Source organism: Girardinichthys multiradiatus, chromosome 22, assembly GCF_021462225.1.
Source record: "Girardinichthys multiradiatus isolate DD_20200921_A chromosome 22, DD_fGirMul_XY1, whole genome shotgun sequence".
NCBI lineage: Eukaryota > Metazoa > Chordata > Actinopteri > Cyprinodontiformes > Goodeidae > Girardinichthys > Girardinichthys multiradiatus.
In genome coordinates this window covers 25472986-25491433 of record NC_061814.1, presented here as the reverse complement: position 1 = coordinate 25491433, position 18448 = coordinate 25472986, and the positions used below count along the sequence as shown (strand labels likewise).

At 38.6% G+C, this 18448-nt stretch overlaps 1 protein-coding gene across 1 annotated transcript in view; it reads left to right on the top strand.

Moving 5' to 3' along the window:
- The window catches only part of zgc:171482 (zinc finger protein), a 114768-nt gene that overhangs the window by 75058 nt on the left and 21262 nt on the right, over nucleotides 1-18448 (top strand). The window contains exons 5-6 of the mRNA XM_047352161.1: nucleotides 5763-6008; nucleotides 17298-17394. Of these exons, the coding sequence (XP_047208117.1) occupies nucleotides 5763-6008; nucleotides 17298-17394 (343 nt within the window). The remainder of the gene's footprint in view (nucleotides 1-5762; nucleotides 6009-17297; nucleotides 17395-18448) is intronic.

The window sequence follows — 18448 nt, the reverse complement described above, 5'->3', positions numbered from 1 at the left end:
CTGTAGCAACTTCTGAGGTGACTGTAGCTCAGTGGGAAGAGTCATCATCGTGTAATCCGAAAGTTCAATTCTAGCTTCCTCCTGCCACATGTCGATGTGCCCCTGGGCAATAACCTTAAGTTGCCTACTGATCTGTGTGGTGTATGAATGTGAGTATGTATGTGAATTGGTTTGTAAGTGTAGCGCTTTAAATTCAATCCATATACCATGAATCTGGTAAGGGACAAAAAGAGGTTTCAAAATAAAACAGCTGCTAACAGGCACAGGTCTGGCCATCTAAGCAAACTCTCCCTGAAAATAGGCCACAGGATGCTAAAAGAAGTCTCAAAAACTATAAACAACATCATGGGTTCTACAGCAGCCTCTTGCTACTGTTGATATAAAAGTGCGCCCCTGAACTATTACAAAAAAACCATACAAGTTTAATTTTAATGTGAGGAAATGAGGAAAAATGTTTCCTCTAAGAAAAACATAGAGGTCAGATTGAAGATTGCAGAGACAATCGTAGACAAAAACCAAGACCTCTGGAATAATGTTCTTAGGACAAATGAGTCTGCAACTGAATTTATTTGGACACTGTAACAGAGAACATGTTTGGCTTGAGCCAAATTCAACATTTTAGAAGAACCTCATATCAACTGTGGAGCATTGAGGTGGATGCATCATTTTTTGGGGATGCTTTACTCCAGCAGAACCTGGATGGTGCTTAAGGAAAATAGGAGGCCATCTGTGTAAAACAAAATAAGTTGAAGCAGAACTGGACCCTGCAATGACCCAAAACATATTAGTAAATTCATCAAGTACTGGATGAGAAATAAGAAAAGGAAGATCCTTGGCTGAGTCAAAGCCCACTTCTCTATCCTTTGTAGATGCTGTGGGGAAGCTTGAAATGGACCTTACATGCAAGAAATCCACAATGCATCACTCAGTGGAAAGTAAGGAGCGTGGCAAACCTTTCTCCAACCGACATCAATGACCTGTTTTCCAAAGATAAACAAAAATCAGGTTAGGCGTTATAGGAAGATCTCTCAATAACGAACAGAATATTTAATTAGGTGTCCTATTTTCTTCACGAGTGTATGTATAGTTCAAAGCATGAGGTATGAACACACTTTAGGCACATCGAAGTCAAAACATTCCACCTAAAAAAAGAAAATGTTACACGACACAATAAAAGGAGGATACCCCAAAGACAAAATTTAGAAACCTCAAGACATAAGGTCAAGAACAAGACACAAATTTAATCTCTCCAAAAAAAAACTGCAAGCGCTGCTGAAACAGAAATACCAAACATCTCTGGAGCATTTATGGGATCCTCTGCTAAAAACAGTAAAACAGACTGGAGTAAGCAGTTTTGTGCAACTTCAAACTTAATAAGAAGTAGTGACTGAGCTCAGTTCACACAGGTTAAAACTTAAATATTGTAGTTTATGTTTATGGTTCACCACCTTAAAAATTTTGCCAACTTATTTATCTGATCTCTTTGCTCATTCAAACTGTATTTTCATTTAGCTTAATTCTCATGGAAGCTTCTTTCATTCACACACTCCCTACTTCAAGTGTCAAAAAGCAAAATGAGTTTGACATATTAATAGAAAATGTGCCTATCAAGACTATATTTGTATTTGCTGCCACATTTAAAGCACCCTGGGGTTTGTGTTCCACTTGAATAAAAACTGTATTCCTTTATAACCTATCAGCTGACAAACCCATAACTCAAGTAAATTAAAGAAATAATCAATACTGTCTTTTCAATTAGACTTACCTGTGTGATGGTCAAAGAGCTAAGCTAGAAGTGACTGAATGCATCAAGGTGTGGGTTTATTCTTCTGCTTATCCCAGGTTTAACCTGCAAACCCAAAGCTGGTTTTACTCCCTGCCTGCAGCAGGCTCCAATACATTGAAAAAGGAAAGAGGTGCAGAAACAACTTGCCATAATGTTTTTTGATGGATAGGACATGAGCTTTCGCTTTATATTATGTTGAAATGCCGGGGGATGCAGACATGATAAATAACAAAGTCCCATAGAGACAAATATGTCTTTAATTGCAGGAATTGCACCCACACACAGATGCATAGCAGTCAACAAGCCCTCTCCTTTTAAAGTAAATGTCGCAGAACTTTCCGCATAAACTAGCTGTATCCCCTCCAAGTTTCTTAGTTTTACATTAGTGCTGCACAATATATCACAAATGTATCATCATCATGATATCACTGTACTCAACACGAATATTGCAAAGAACTCACTTCTCCCTCAGTCAACAAGCAATCTCCTTTTAAGGTAAATGTCGCAGAACTTTCCGCATAAACTAGCTGTATCCCCTCCAAGTTTCTTAGTTTTACATTAGTGTTGCACAATATATCACAAATGTGTCATCATCATAATATCACTGTACTCAACACGAATATTGCAAAGAACTCAGTTTGCATAAATATTACGTATTTATTTAAGTTTCAGGCATTCAGGCTCTCTATGCTAGTAATATATTTGGTGACACTTGTTTAATGCATTATAAAATGTTTAAGAAGCTGTCACAATACACTAGTGTTTGGGTTTTGATATTCTTTTTTTTTTCTATTTTGATATTTTCCTTGTGGTTATGTTCTTAAAGTCTTGTCTGATCCAGTTAATTTCCCTGTGCTCATTATTATTAAGGTGTTACCTTGTGAGTTTGTTTCTTAATATTTTGTTTCTTAGTTTTATTCCTGTTTTGTCCCCTGTGTATTCTAGATTATTTTATTTAAATAACTGTTTGTCTATCCCCCGTGGTTTGTAACCCCTTTGTGTCTCTGCTCAGCTCCATTCGTTTTTATTAGTCTCCGTCCCTCAGCTTTTTTGCTGGCCATCTGCCTTAGCTGTTCCACATCTCCTGATTAACACACATCTCCACCTCTCCCTCAGTATATAAGTTCTCTGTTTCTAATTGTTCTCTGCTGGATTCTTCCCTTCGACTTCCAAGTACCCCGTTACCTTACATGTGCCTGACTGTTCTTTTGTGTTCTCAAGTTCTGCTGTATTTTTCCTCTGTGTTATGTCATGTTCTCCTTGTGTTGTCTTTTGTAAGTTTGTTTTTTATTTTTTTTAAATCCATCACTCCGCTCATCCCACGTTTCTGTCTGCACCTCAGTCCTACTCCAAAACTACACTGTATGACAGAAGCTTAAGTGGTGGTAAGTGGCAAAGTCATTAAGAAACTAGATTACTTCTTTCATTCATCCCCAAACAGCATCAAGTTCAATGTTCTCTGAAGAAGTTCATGTTCATGCACAACACTTGCAAGTAAGCAAGGGGAACAAAAAGGAAAAAGGAAATATTACAATAACCTACAACCAACCTGTGTAAAAGGGAAAATACAAGCTGAAGATGTGAGAACATAAACCAAGGACAAAATCAGAATTAGAACACAGTAATTCTCACCATGAACAATAAAGGTTTCTAAAACCACTCATTGTCTCACATTTTATGAAAAAATACAAACTGACACACTTTTATGTAAAAAGGTTACAGTATCAGTAAAATGAAAATCTCCTTGCCATATAAAATCATCTACCAATTATTTACCAGGCTTTGCTCATGAGTGTTGGAATATCTTTTCTTTAAGTGTGTGTTCTGGGGAGTTTTTTCTAAGGATGTTTTACATAATGTGATACAAATTGGACTGAAAGGAACACTTCCCAGAGCTGTAAACACACCATTGCTCCAAAATGGAGTGTTTAATCAACCCCCAAAATGACTTCTGCTAACTTTTGGCCTACTTTGAAAAACTGTCACTTCTGTGATGCTGCTGCTTTGGAATTTCTTTCTTTTTATGACAGTCGGACCTGGAGGAAAAGATACTGGGGAAGTAGCACAGGAAGAGAGAAAGAGTGACCTGGGAGAGAAGGATAGGATTTCAGGAGAGATTAAAGTCAAAGCTAGCCTTTGTGAGCTCGCTGAGATGAGCGCAGCCCAAAAGACGCACAGTCAAGTTGACAGACTAGGGCATACATAGAGACAGTGCGACACCCATACACATACATGATCATCAGAAACACATAAAGCAGAGTGACTGATATATTTACTCAAGAAACCTGGACACTAACATGCACTAAAGTAAGAAAAGGAAAAGTCAATAGATGCCGGAGAGACCTTAGGGAGATAGAAATGGGATACCTGCATCTGTTCCTCTTTTCAAATCAATCGAGCACTTCCTCCTACTGCTACACACACTCTCTCTCTGTGCCCCATTCCATGAAAAAAACACTTACTTCTGCTCCAGTGTACAGAGATCAGAGTCAAAAGGAGAAATGGTGGGAAAACAAGGGATGGAGAAGAGAAATTACATTGGACGATCTCTCTCTCTGTTTCTGCTTAGTAGTTCTTCCACAAAGCTGTCAGAGCTGAGGAACTTCACTCATGCATGAGCACACATAAACACAAACATCATCCAGAGCTTTGAAGACCACCTTGACTTTGGGGAGAGCAAAGGAAAATTAAAAAAGACATGACAGCTACACAGTAACAAGGTTGTGTTTCAGTAACTGAGAAGACGAGGTGGCATGGAAAAGATGAGCAAAGCAAATGTGAGTGGGTGTGGTGGGTGCGATGAACAGAGGCACAGCCATAGATACAGTAACTATGTGAGCAGAGCCAGAAGATACATCAAGGTATCAGCATCCAATCAGATCGAAGGGCTAGGGTTCAGTCAACACAGGCCCACATAGAACAGATACTCTCAGTAGCAGACCTCAGCACTCAGGGGTCAGTGGTCAAGAATTCATGCATGCTCTTCATTTGTTAGTGGTGAGCTGGTAGTTGCTATGAAATAAGTGACTCATTCTGGCTTGAAAGCACGCGTGAGTGGGATTTTGTTTGTGATATAAAATGTCTGAACGTGCGGCAAAAGCAGCTCTATAGTCACAGTCGCTCTGGCTTTAGAATCATTGACACATTGAGGATGGTGAACTGGCACATTTAGAGATACCATCTGGCATCAAAAGCTTTCTCACTCAGTCCCGCTGTGGACCTAGCCCCCCCTCCCAAGTTGATGTCTTTCGTACTCGTATTGTACCTTACACATGCGAGCAGGCTGTTCTGGAACTTGCACACAAACACACACTTTCTCTCAAGGGCTTACGTGTAGTTTGTCGCCCAAACACCCACACGCACACAGGCGCAGGCATGCCGTCTTCTCTGAGAGAGCCACAACCACGTCCTGTGGCCATATCAGTGCCTGTTGGCTATTAATGGACAATCACCATGGTAACCAATGTCGTGTCATTAGTAGCAGGTCACCTGGAAGTCTGCCATTTCCCTTTTTTCATTCCCTCAGAGGAAAGAAGACAAGGGGATGTTGAAAAAAAGATTAAATGGAAAGGCTTAGCACTATGGTTGATGTGAGCAGAGCGTCAGCTCTTGAAAACTGGACCCTGGAGTCCAGATAGCTTCTTTTTACCTTCTGCATAATGTCCACAGAAATGGCCAACAGAGTCCAACTGGATGGGTACAACCTACAGCTAGCTCTTAAATGTAAATGTAAATGAGTGTGTACGTGTGCGTGCATTACCGATTTCATCTGACTGTGCAGGAGATTCTAGTACAGTATTGTACCAGTGCAATATTTAAAAGAAAATATTTTAATTTCATTTCATTTTTGCATTAGAGCTCTATTTGCATTTGAATAAACATTAATATCAAGCCTTTTCCCCCCCTTCTTTTCTTTTTTAATCCTGCAGCACACCCTCCTGAGCTCTAACTTTTGCCCTTTCATTTTCTTCTCCAGATTCCTCACCTTCAACTCCGCAGACCACAGACCCCAACGCCCCCCCTGCCTTACCCTGGCCAACGCCGGAGCTCGGTGGGAATGGTGGCAGAGAAGCTGGAAAGTACTGCTGTCTTTGCGGAGCCTGGTTTAATAACCCTCTGATGGCCCAGCAGCACTATGAGGGGAAGAAACACCGCAGGAACGCCGCCAGGGCACGCCTCCTGGAGCAGCTAGCAGGCAGTCTGGATGCCACAGAGAGCACAGGTCAGCCTCCAAAGTCCCACTCAACTCGGTGACATCCATGGCTTGTGAGGGTGTGACGATTAAGGAAGTGAAATGGGTGATTATATCATGTGGCAGCGTGGTTGGTGAAATGTTCAAACTGTACACTTTAAAATGTGGTGTACATTTCACAGATGTCACATTGGTATGAGAAACACTAGTTATTCAGAGATAAAATTAGCAACATTTGAAACAGTTACTTTAAAAATACCGTACCTACACACAAAATCTACAGTTTCACTAATTACTTTGATGTATAATTGAGACACATTTAATTCCTTTATATTCCTTTCTAAGATTTAAATTCCTTTATAAGATTTCTCCCTTAGATAAACCCCAACATTTATGCATCAAATAACTACTGTAATGACCTCAGAGAAGTTAACAACCAATTTTAGGTGGTGATATATTTTTTACAGTGCCTTAATACAATAGTCTCAATACAGCCACAAGCAAATCAAAGTATTTTAAAGCTAAATCTTTCTCTACATTCACAGAAACAAGTTTTTTTTTATCATGTAACTATGTGATGCAGCCTTTGCACACCGGATACAGACAATAAACAGAGCTCATTGCCCTAAAATAAAAGCACCTGTGATTCATTGTTTTAAGACCACTCAGCAAGACTCACAAGTAACCCAGCCTTGACTGCTGCTGTTTTTCTGTCTTGTTCTAAAAATATATAAGGTTTTAAGATTATTAGATTACCTGTAAACATCATTGATGCATTTTATTTCTCCTACACATAAGTAAAACCAGCCAGGTTGTTAAAAAGCAGTCTAAAGGTGTTAACCTTTTTTATTCCATAGAGTCCATAGTGTAGTAGTTGTTTATTGGGACACTGTAATCTTATGGAGATTTGATCTTACAACCTAAAATACATCCACAGGTGTACCTCTGTATACCTCAGATGTTTAAAGCCTGAAATGCTGTGATGTCATCGTAGATGTCATAGAGAATCATATGCATAACCATTTACTCTGCTTAGTTTAGTAGAATCAAGGTCAAATACTACTAAAACATCAATTCCTATGCTTTAATTTTCACATATTTGCAGTCTGTCTCCTGCTCAAGTACAGCAAGAAGAAACCATGCTGACTTAAACTCTGTCTTAATGGAGAGGTCATCTTAAAAAACACTAAATAATATTTGGCACAGCGATCCCACCTAACATCGTCCTGCTGCACTTACAAGTTTGGCGCACTCATAGCACACATTGCACAGCCTCTGCAAGCAAATACTGATTCTCTGAGAGCCAAAGCTTTGCTGATCGTTCTGTGCTCCAGGTGCTATGACACAAACCATCATCTCAAGAAGCCAATCATATTAAAAGCATGAGTCATGTTGCCGCCTACACTGGCTCAGAGGCTTTAAAAGTGTCGTGTTGGATATCGTCTGCAATCCAAACAATGTGACCCAGATCCCACAAACAGAGCTCTTTTTTAATTGTGATGACTAAAACATTATACTATATGCAATTGTAAATATTTAACAGACACCTTTTTTCAAAAAACACATGTTTCTTGAATTTCATGAAACCCTATTGCTACATTGACAAAGCTGTATGCCTTCTCTATAACCTGAGAAGACATGACATGATCTGTGATTTTATTAAGATCTTATGTGATAATTACAAAGCTTTGTTCAAAGCTTGAGATGTTATGTTACAATCTAACACTGTTTAAAATGTCTCCACACCTTTATCCCTGAGCTGTGGTGTTCCTTGGTCCTCATTATGCTGATAGTTGGCTAAGGTTCTCCAACATCTCTCAAGCCTTCACAGAGCTACAGGCTTATTTATACTGATATTAAATTACACACAGGTGAACTGTATTTACCAAATAGGCTTTTTTGAAGGCAATTTGTCACATAAGATTTTATTCAATGGGTAAAAAGGCTGGATATAAAGGCATGCTGCAATTTTTAACCTTTCAACAGTAAAACGTTTTAAATCTTGTGTATAATTTTCATTCCATTGTGGACATTTGTTTTACTTTGTGTTGTTCTAAATACCCCCAAAATATGTTAAAACTTGTAGTTGTTAAATGATAAAATGTGAAAAAATAAAGGTTATAAGTATTTTATCTGCCATCAGTCAGGTGCCTTTTTCTAGTGCCTTTTAGTCCAAAATACTCTGTCCATAATTGTATGGCTCTTATTGACAGCCCTCTAGTTGACACTGGTTGGGTGGTTCAGACACATTTGCAGCTGTAGCATAATTCTTACTTCTGATTGGCTTTTATCTTCACTTCAGGTGTGAAGTCAGGTATGCTAATAAACTTCAGAGGAAGGGTCAAAGGTGAGGGCAATTAAGGAATTCAGCCTTAATTCATATCTGCATACTTGTCCTACTTTACCTATTCCCAATCTATTTTTCTTCTGCCTTCCTGTTGCTGTACTAGATCTTCTATATTTCTAGTTTATTTCTGTGCTTGTTTTGTGTTTAAATGTGCGTAGTTTAATCACAAGGAACTCAGACTTGTCGTCACATCTCATCTGTCATCCTCATTAGCTCCCTGCACGGTGTGGTGAATTACATACTTAATTTTCTTCCTCTCTAGAAACTTTAATCACAGAATCTGCCTACTGTTTTATGTTTGTGTCACAATGATAATATATACTGGTGCTTTCATTATTGTTTGCTATCCCATCAGCCCAAAAGCTAAACTTATCACAAAACAGCACATTATTTACATGAGCACCATTCGTTTCTCTAAGATTTTTCCAGTGGATGATGAGAGAGTTGCAGTGGGTGTGGCTACTGGCAAGGGATGGAGCCCGCCTGACTCAGCTGGGTCTTAACATAAATCACAGCAGGGTAGAAACCCCTCAAGACAGGCCTTGTGCTTTGTCTTGGCTCTGTGGAGATTCAGCAGGGAATAAGAAACAGTGAGATAAGCATCTAGGATGGAAGTGTGTGTGTGCGTGGACTTCAGAGATGTTTCAGAGATGGAGATGGCCTCCTGTCCCAGGAGATAGCACTCACTGCACATCACTTTCATAGATAGCCACAATCAATTGTGGGCTTTGTATATACATGTGTTCATCATTCAGTGCAGATCAATAAAATGTCTAACCCTTACAACAACTATGGGAAGTAGCTTGTTCAGATATGATTTTATATTGATGTATAAATAAATTGTCTTAACAACTGCCTGACATCACTATAATCAAAAAATATGGCTCTAAATAACCTAAAGAGAATTATTACATAGCTCTGAAGTAAATATTGCATCTTAGCAGTTTTTTATGATTGCCATATTGGAACACATTGATTTTACAGTGAGTTGAAATTCAATGTTTTGTGCAGCTTTAGATTCTATGAAAAACTCCCAGAAATACATAAGTAAAATATAAGTCACTTCTTTTTTAATGTTGTGGAATGTTAGTAGGTAACAATGTGAAATTTTCCCTTATAACCTCAGATAGCTTTATGATAAAACCTGCACCTCTATTTATGAAATGATCAAAGAGATTGCTCTAAACTCATGCTGGTGTTGCATTGCTGTCTGATGGGCGTTTCTTTGAGGAACTGACATGTAAAATGTTTGTTATATAAACTATTGGCTAAAAAGGATTTGCGTTATATGAAGCTTAATTATTGAGGTAAAAAAAATACCGTTGCTGAAAACAAAACTAGAATTAGAGACATACATAAAATGCAGAGAACGTTGCAGGTTCAGAGAAACAAATAATGTTGACTTGAAGTGGAAATAAAACTAAAACTAAAACTGATACATCAATATTATGAAGGTAAAATTTCTGATTCCTTACATGGTTTCTACTACATTTTTTTCTGAAACAGATGGTGTTTCCATTTTCTGCCACACTGGCTGCAAAATTAATTAGACCCTCTTTAAGTCCTTGAAATTTTGCTGGTGAAATTCCACTTGGACTCAAACAGCTTTACACTCAACGTTGAGCAGTTTTCTGCTATGATGTGTATGTTGCAGTCCTTGGAGATAAACTGTCTGGCATGTGCATACTGTTGGGTTTGATTGCATCTCAGTGGATTTCTTTTGAATCTGGTTCATTTTTAGTTCAGAACAGCACATGGCGTATCACAGCATTAAGGCTATGGGATGGGAATAGCTTCATAAACTTGTATCCAAACCAATAGTGCACTAGAAAAGGAATTACAAATGACTTTGTAGTGAGATTTTCAACTTTCAGTTGCAGTTCTGAGTATGTTTTGTCCATTCATTAAACAGAAAAGGAAATTATAGAAAACTATATATAATTATCGATGTGCACCTTTATATTGATTAGCTGCACACTGGTTGAGTATCCCTCTCATGTTGTCTGATTTAGTGCCATTTAACAATCAGTACTCACCATAAACAAGATTTCAAAATTTGTCAGTGTTGAATGGTACCAGAAATCCCTCTAGGACACATAAAAGGTGTTGGAATAAGAGCTTGGCAGAGCATCTAAATGGACTAAGCCACAAATATCATGCCCCTACAGGGAGCAATAAAGTTGTAAGGCCTGAATCAAAAACTGTCACTTGTATATCATATGTAATATTTAAAGGTCTGAAACTGAAGCAAGGGTATGTCAAGATTCTCTGCAACAATGCCCTCATAATGAGCATACAGCATCATACTAAATATTGTGAACATAAAATTGGGGCTCATTTTTAACTAGCATTAACACTTCTGCAAAAAAGGAATGGCTGCAATGCTAGAAGGCTTTAAACATTAAACGGCAGTCACAACTCCACTCCCACTGCCTTTGCTCATCGCACACTCTTTTTTCTTTCTCTCCCTGGCATATCTTCTTGTCCAATTAACAAGGCTTAAAACACCCGCACAAATACTGCTCTTGCTGACAAAATAAAGCTAAATTCCAAAGCCTGAGCTGCATGCTGTCATGCACACTTTCCTTGCATGTAATTAACATGGATTAGGGTAAAGCATGGTCTTTTGCCAGAAACTTATGCCAGAACCAAAATTACAAAGCGTCTGTTCTTGAGTGTACGTTAATTTGTGTGTGTGTGTGTGTGTGTGTGTGTGTGTGTGTGTGTGTGTGTGTGTCGCATCTGTGTGTTTGTGGCTTAACCACTGGCACCGACACAAAGCAGCAGCATATTGCACATCAGTGCTCAGCCAGGCATTGGGGAGGTGACATCAATCAGGCTAAAAGCAGGGAAGCTGACATTATCTAGCCACATACACACAAGCACTTAGGACACACTTAGTCTTATATACAAGAACGGACATCTTTGTTTAATCCTTGCAGTAGTATAGATTTATAGAACTAAGAAGAGCATTGTTCTCAAAATCGTGTATTTCCCAATAAAGAAAAAGGGATGTAACAATATGAGCATTTTGTATTATAATTATCATGTGCAAATGTATCACAGTTGTAATTAATATCATGGTTTTGTTAAAATGTGTATGCAAAAAGTATTAAAACATCCTAAAGTATTGGACTAAGATTTTCTGCAGCATAATATAATTAATGTGAGAATATTGTAGTTAGCATTATAGTGGTGGCAGTAGTAGCAGTAATACCAGTAGTTGTACCATTGAACCCCCAAGGGCTCCTGTATTACAGTGTTTTTAAATAAAGCTTTATCTAAAAATGCGACTGAGAAAATGTCTCAGTGAGATTACCTGTCTGAATAAATGTAAAATTAAATACATCAAAAATGGCACGCCTTTGAAAAAAATATATTCTTTTTTCAGGACAGTTATATTAATTTGAAACACCATATTTTTACTGCCGTAATACCTTATGAGTACAACATGTATATGATCCTGTATATGTGTTGCAGCAGTTTCTGTCAGCCAAGCACCATTTGTGGTGCAGTTAGCATTAATATTGTCTCTAGTGTTTCTACAAATGTTAAATAATGTTAATGAAGTTAATTAACTGTGATTTATTAAGTGATATCACAGATAAAGAAACTACTAGTATGCAGCCTTAACACACAATGCACCTATCATTCAGATGGCTGTTTTTAGAAATGGAGAAGATACTGATTGCTGTGTTAATTAGCTTTAGAGTATGTTATATGAGGTTCAGTGTGCTATAGTTGTCTTAGGGGTTTAAATGTTAGTTTGCAGGAAATTGAGTCAGTTCATTTGCTATTTGAACACATATACAAGTACAGCTCCAAAAAATTAGAATATCATGAAAAAGTTCATTGTTTTTGTTATGCGTTTCAGCATTTGAAACTAGTAAATTGTAGATTCTTTACACATAGAATTAAATATTTAAGCCTCTTAAAGATCATAAAAACCCTAAACTAGGTGTCCCAGAAAATTTGACCATTGTGAAAATGTTACATGTTGGAAACTCATCTCGTCACACCCTTATCAGCTAAATAACTCAAAACACCTGCAAAGGTTTCCTGAGCCTCTAAATGGTCTCTCAGTCTGGGTCAGTAGTAGGGGTGTATGCATTTGAAGACTTTTTTAAAGAACAAAAGACCTAACATCAAACAAACTAATATGTCCACTGCTACTACCACTACTACTGCTACTACTGCCACTACTATTACTACTCCAACTACTATTATAACTAACAATAATAATAATAAGTCACGTTCTGGTTTGATTTCAGTATGCTTCAATCAAGAAAAAAGAAATAATAATAAAATGTAAAAATTTTTTTACTTTGGTCAGGTAAACAAAGAAACTTTGTTCAGTTTAATCAATTAGATTTTATTATGTTCTGAAAATTAAAAAAAATTGAAAGGTATAGAACTGACTGGAGATTTGGATGGATTATTTTCCAATAATAAAGTAGTATAAGCAGGCATACTAAATGTCTGGATAGATAGATTATACAACAATACAGCCACTTGCAAATTGTCAGTTTTAATGCTTAGAAATGTTTAAATGAGACTGTGCCCATATCTAAGATAAAACAATTGCAATTTAGCTGATTTTCTCCAATACCAGTGATGTCTCTGGTGAGTAATTCAGCAAAGTGCGTACATTTTTGCTGTCAAAAATGCAAATGCTGGCATGAAGTTTTGGTTTGGTTCGTCGTTGTTCTCCACTACAGCTGCATGAGAAACATTAAAGTTCCCAAGTAGCAGAGTTCAGTGAGATCTGGGAGTCCTCTCTGTTTTGCTTGGCTATCACTTGCGAACTTAGTTCTGCACATAAATATTTTGCATGTGTCCAGTTGTAAAACAGTGCTGTATTCATTCGGTATACATGCAGCTGGACTGACTGGGCTGTACCAGATATTTTCAGTAAAAAGATGTGTACCATTACACCCCTAGTCAGTAGGTGACACAATCGTAGGAAAGACAGCTGACTTGACAGATGTCCAGAAGACAGTCATTGACAGCCTTCACAAGGAGGATAAGCCTCAAAAGGTATTTGCTAAAGAAGCTGGTTGTTAACAGAGTGCTGTAGCTAAACATATTCATAGAAAGTTGAGTTGAGGGAACAAGTGTGGTAGGAAAAGGTGCACCAGCAACAGGGATAACTGCAGCCTTGAGAGGATTGACAAGCTAAATCTATTCAGGTATTTGGGCGAGCTTCACAAGGCGTGAACTGAGGCTATTCAGCACATCTAGAGCCACTATGCACAGACAAGACCTCCACATGGACTACACATGTCACATTCCTCGTGTCACACCACTCCTGAACCAAAGGCAACATCAGAAGCATCTTAACTGGACTAAGAGGGAAAAAGAACTGGACTGTTGCTCAGTGGTCCAAAGTCCTCTTTTCAGATGAAAGTAAATGTTGCATTTCATTTGCAAATCAAGGTCCCAGAGTCTGGAGGAAGAGTGAAAAGGCACAGAATCTACAGGTCCTTCTCAAAAAATTAGCATATTGTGATAAAGTTCATTATTTTCTATAATGTAATGATGAAAATTTAATATTCATATATTTTAGATTCATTGCACATTAACTGAAATATTTTAGGTCCTTTATTGTCTTAATACGGATGATTTTGGCATACAGCTCATGAAAACCCAAAATTCCTATCTCACAAAATTAGCATATTTCATCCGACCAATAAAAGAAAAGTGTTTTTAATACAAAAAACGTCAACCTTCAAATAATCATGTACAGTTATGCACTCAATACTTGGTCGGGAATCCTTTTGCAGAAATGACTGCTTCAATGCGGCGTGGCATGGAGGCAATCAGCCTGTGGCACTGCTGAGGTCTTATGGAGGCCCAGGATGCTTCGATAGCGGCCTTTAGCTCATCCAGAGTGTTGGGTCTTGAGTCTCTCAACGTTCTCTTCACAATATCCCACATATTCTCTATGGGGTTCAGGTCAGGAGAGTTGGCAGGCCAATTGAGCACAGTGATACCATGGTCAATAAACCATTTACCAGTGGTTTTGGCACTGTGAGCAGGTGCCAGGTCGTGCTGAAAAATGAAATCTTCATCTCCATAAAGCTTTTCACCAGATGGAAGCATGAAGTGCTCCAAAATCTCCTGATAGCTAGCTGCATTGACCCTGCCCTTGATAAAACACAGTGGACCAACACCAGCAGCTGACACGGCACCCCAGACCATCACTGACTGTGGGTACTTGACACTGGACTTCTGGCATTTTGGCATTTCCTTCTCCCCAGTCTTCCTCCAGACTCTGGCACCTTGATTTCCGAATGACATGCAGAATTTGCTTTCATCCGAAAAAAGTACTTTGGACGACTGAGCAACAGTCCAGTGCTGCTTCTCTGTAGCCCAGGTCAGGCGCTTCTGCCGCTGTTTCTGGTTCAAAAGTGGCTTGACCTGGGGAATGCGGCACCTGTAGCCCATTTCCTGCACACGCCTGTGCCCGGTGGCTCTGGATGTTTCTACTCCAGACTCAGTCCACTGCTTCCGCAAGTCCCCCAAGGTCTGGAATCGGCCCTTCTCCACAATCTTCCTCAGGGTCCGGTCACCTCTTCTTGTTGTGCAGCGTTTTCTGCTACACCTTTTCCTTCCCACAGACTTCCCACTGAGGTGCCTTGATAAAGCACTCTGGGAACAGCCTATTCGTTCAGAAATTTCTTTCTGTGTCTTACCCTCTTGCTTGAGGGTGTCAATAGTGGCCTTCTGGACAGCAGTCAGGTCTGCAGTCTTACCCATGATTGGGGTTTTGAGTGATGAACCAGGCTGGGAGTTTTAAAGGCCTCAGGAATCTTTTGCAGGTGTTTAGAGTTAACTCGTTGATTCAGATGATTAGGTTCATAGCTTATTTAGAGACCCTTTTAATGATATGCTAATTTTGTGAGATAGGAATTTTGGGTTTTCATGAGCTGTATGCCAAAATCACCCGTATTAAGACAATAAAAGACCTGAAATATTTCAGTTAGTGTGCAATGAATCTAAAATATATGAATGTTAAATTTTCATCATGACATTATGGAAAATAATTAACTTTATCACAATATGCTAATTTTTTGAGAAGGACCTGTATGTTGCTTGGAATCCAATGAGAGGTTTTCACAAGTGTGAATTGACACATGGTGGATATAAAAATGCATCATTCTGAAGACCATAAACATCTGGCTAAAAGAAAATTTACTTACTTAGCATAAGCTGCTAGATGGTTAGTTGTTGCTGGTAGAGAGAAGGGACTACTTTTGTTTTTTTTATGCATGGGACAAAAAACTACTTTAAAAATGTTTCTGGAGCTGTTATGAAATCAAAAAACAGCTATCCTTAACACTTGGTCTCTTTGGTGTCTGTATCTACTATTTACATTCTCTCCCTTCTGCTGGCATCTTCGACAAAGTGTCTTAAAGGCTAATCACATATCTTTAAATGGTGATTTAAAGTTAAAATAATAATCCTAATCATCAGAAATGTTATCATATGATTATTTTTCACACACCAATTTAGCTATTAGCTTCTAATAGCTCCAAAAATAAACAAGCTAATCTAAGACAGTGCCAACTCCAGGCTACTAACTTCCTCTTGGCTTTTCCTTTTTTTAATGACTACTCGTCCTTAATCACCCCTGTCACAGACGGAGTGACTCTTGAGGCAACACGAAGTGGATATGCTACATTATGCAGCTCTCACCCTGTCTGTATGACCTCAGATTGCTCTCAACTGTGTTACAATTTCATCTCCCAACATAGTTCTTTAGCAATTACTGCCTCAGAAGGTCAGAAGGTGACAGAATACACAGACTAGTCATAAATCTCGAAGACACTAATGACAGCAGAGAAAAGGCACCCACACACAAGGAAACACATCCAAATTCTCTTGCACTACAAGTAATAGAAGCACACACTCAAAATAATAAAAATTATTACCATCAAGCTGAGGGCCATGAATGGAGATTTGACTGTTTAGTTAAAGTGTCAAAGATTATGACCTCTGATCTGCGTAAAGCCCTTCACTGATGTTCCTGATTATACAAAATGTTAGAAAACATTAATAGCACTTTACTGTATCTCTGACTGGGATTACAAAGCCAATTATGTCACGCTGCTGATCGCCCTATCCTTCTTGACACAGAGAGCATTTCCTCCACTCCCTCTTCCCTCACAAAAGGCAGACATTTTTAGAATCATTGCTGCCATGCCAACAACTCATTATCTGTCTCGTCTTCTTTATCTCTATAAGCATCTTACTTTTCTCTGGAAATTTTCTTCGTTTCTGCTAAACACATCCCTCTCTTCCCCTCCTACCTCCAAATGTTGTTTCACCCCGCTCTGTCAGTATCTCCAAACTTATCTATTTTTGGGGTGCTCATCCCGACCACCTGCAAACCCTCTAATTAGTTAACATCTGTGTCTGAGCTGCACCGTTTGAAGCATGCATTCACAGCTACAATGTAAAATGTGCATTTATACACAGCTTTTCGCAGTGGAAGGCAAGCACACAATTAGCTGCTCAGTTCTCTCCCTATTCTGTGTCCTAATTCTTGTGCTGAACCCCACATAAGTTCAAGTTTGGAAAAGGCACCCTTGCACACACCCACCCACACACACCACACACAAACACACACACACCCTCTCATACACACAAACACACATTAAGGCTAGAAAGTCAGAGGCATTGATCTAAGGATCTAAAACTGTAACTGTTTTTCCTAGTAATTATCGTAATCAAATCTCTTTGCAGCAGCACTCTAATTGACGAAATTACTTTCCAATACTAAGAGTAAAGTTACCTTACTTAGTGTCAGTTGAGAATTTTATTGTTGCCCACACTGGCTTTACTCCAGCGTGGTTGTAGTGCAACTCACAATGATGGTGATTTAACAATATTCAGATGAATTCTACATCACCAGACTCCTCTCCCAGTAACCTCTGCTTATGCTTGATTGTGTGTTTGTTTCTCTCCAGGGCTGCGCAGTAGTTACTCTTGCAGTGTGTGTAGTGTGGTCCTCAACTCCATTGAACAGTACCATGCACACCTCCAGGGCTCCAAGCACCAGAACAAGTGAGTAGAAGTGTTGCATGTACATACAAGTGTATCTCAGTAAATCAAAACATTACCAAAAAGTGGATATAATTTGGTAAATTTTTTTTTTTTTTAAACTATCTCAGCCTACTGAAAAGTATGTATTGTGCAGTATATGCAGTCAATCCATAGTTGGGGCCCCACGTGTGTGACATGGAGGTAATCACCTCCATGTCACACGAATGACACCTCTATTGAGGTGTTAAGGAAGCCTCACACAAACACATATCACACACTGCTTCCTCATCAGCAGCCTCAACTCATTTGTACCCGTTTGCAAATAATTTGCCTTTACAAACTGCATATATTTTTTCTTATGTTCTAATCTAGCAGTGCTATTAGAGCTAAAAGAACATGTTAGTTTGTTTGATTTTAGGTCTTGTGCTCTTTAAAAAAGTCTTTAAAGCTGTTTACCTACAAGATGCCATGACGGGTGGCGGTGACATTCTTCTACATATTGCCCCTAAAAATATTATATCATTGTTAAATACAATTTCCTGCATCTGAAAAGAGGAGGTGAACCACTGATCAGCCATCCAGTCTTATGGAATTAGACCAATAAAAATGAATTTGGCATTTTCATTAGTTGTTAACAATAAACCTCAAAAGCTTGCAAGTGTTTTTAAACACATACAGGTATGGGTAATTTTTAAAACTGCATTTATAGACTGTCATGCAAATTGTATTCAGATGTGTTGACCTTTGTTTAAAAATAAATTTTTATCTAAAAGGGTAATATTAGAATATTGGATTGAAAGGGAGGTTAGAAGGAGGTCAACAAGAGTAAGAACCAAAGAGCTGCTTATTATTCAGATGGAGTTTAACATTGTTTATGAGTGTGGAAAGACTACATGAAGGACAAATGAGAGATGAGTCTGCTGAGCTCAAGATCTAAATTGTCATAGTAACTTGCAACATGTAAAGTAATTTATATCCACAGGCAAAAGATAATCTGCAACGGAACAATTGTAGGGTATGCATTTACCATGAGATAGCTGTGAATGTGGTTGCAGGCTGTGTTGTGACGCATAGC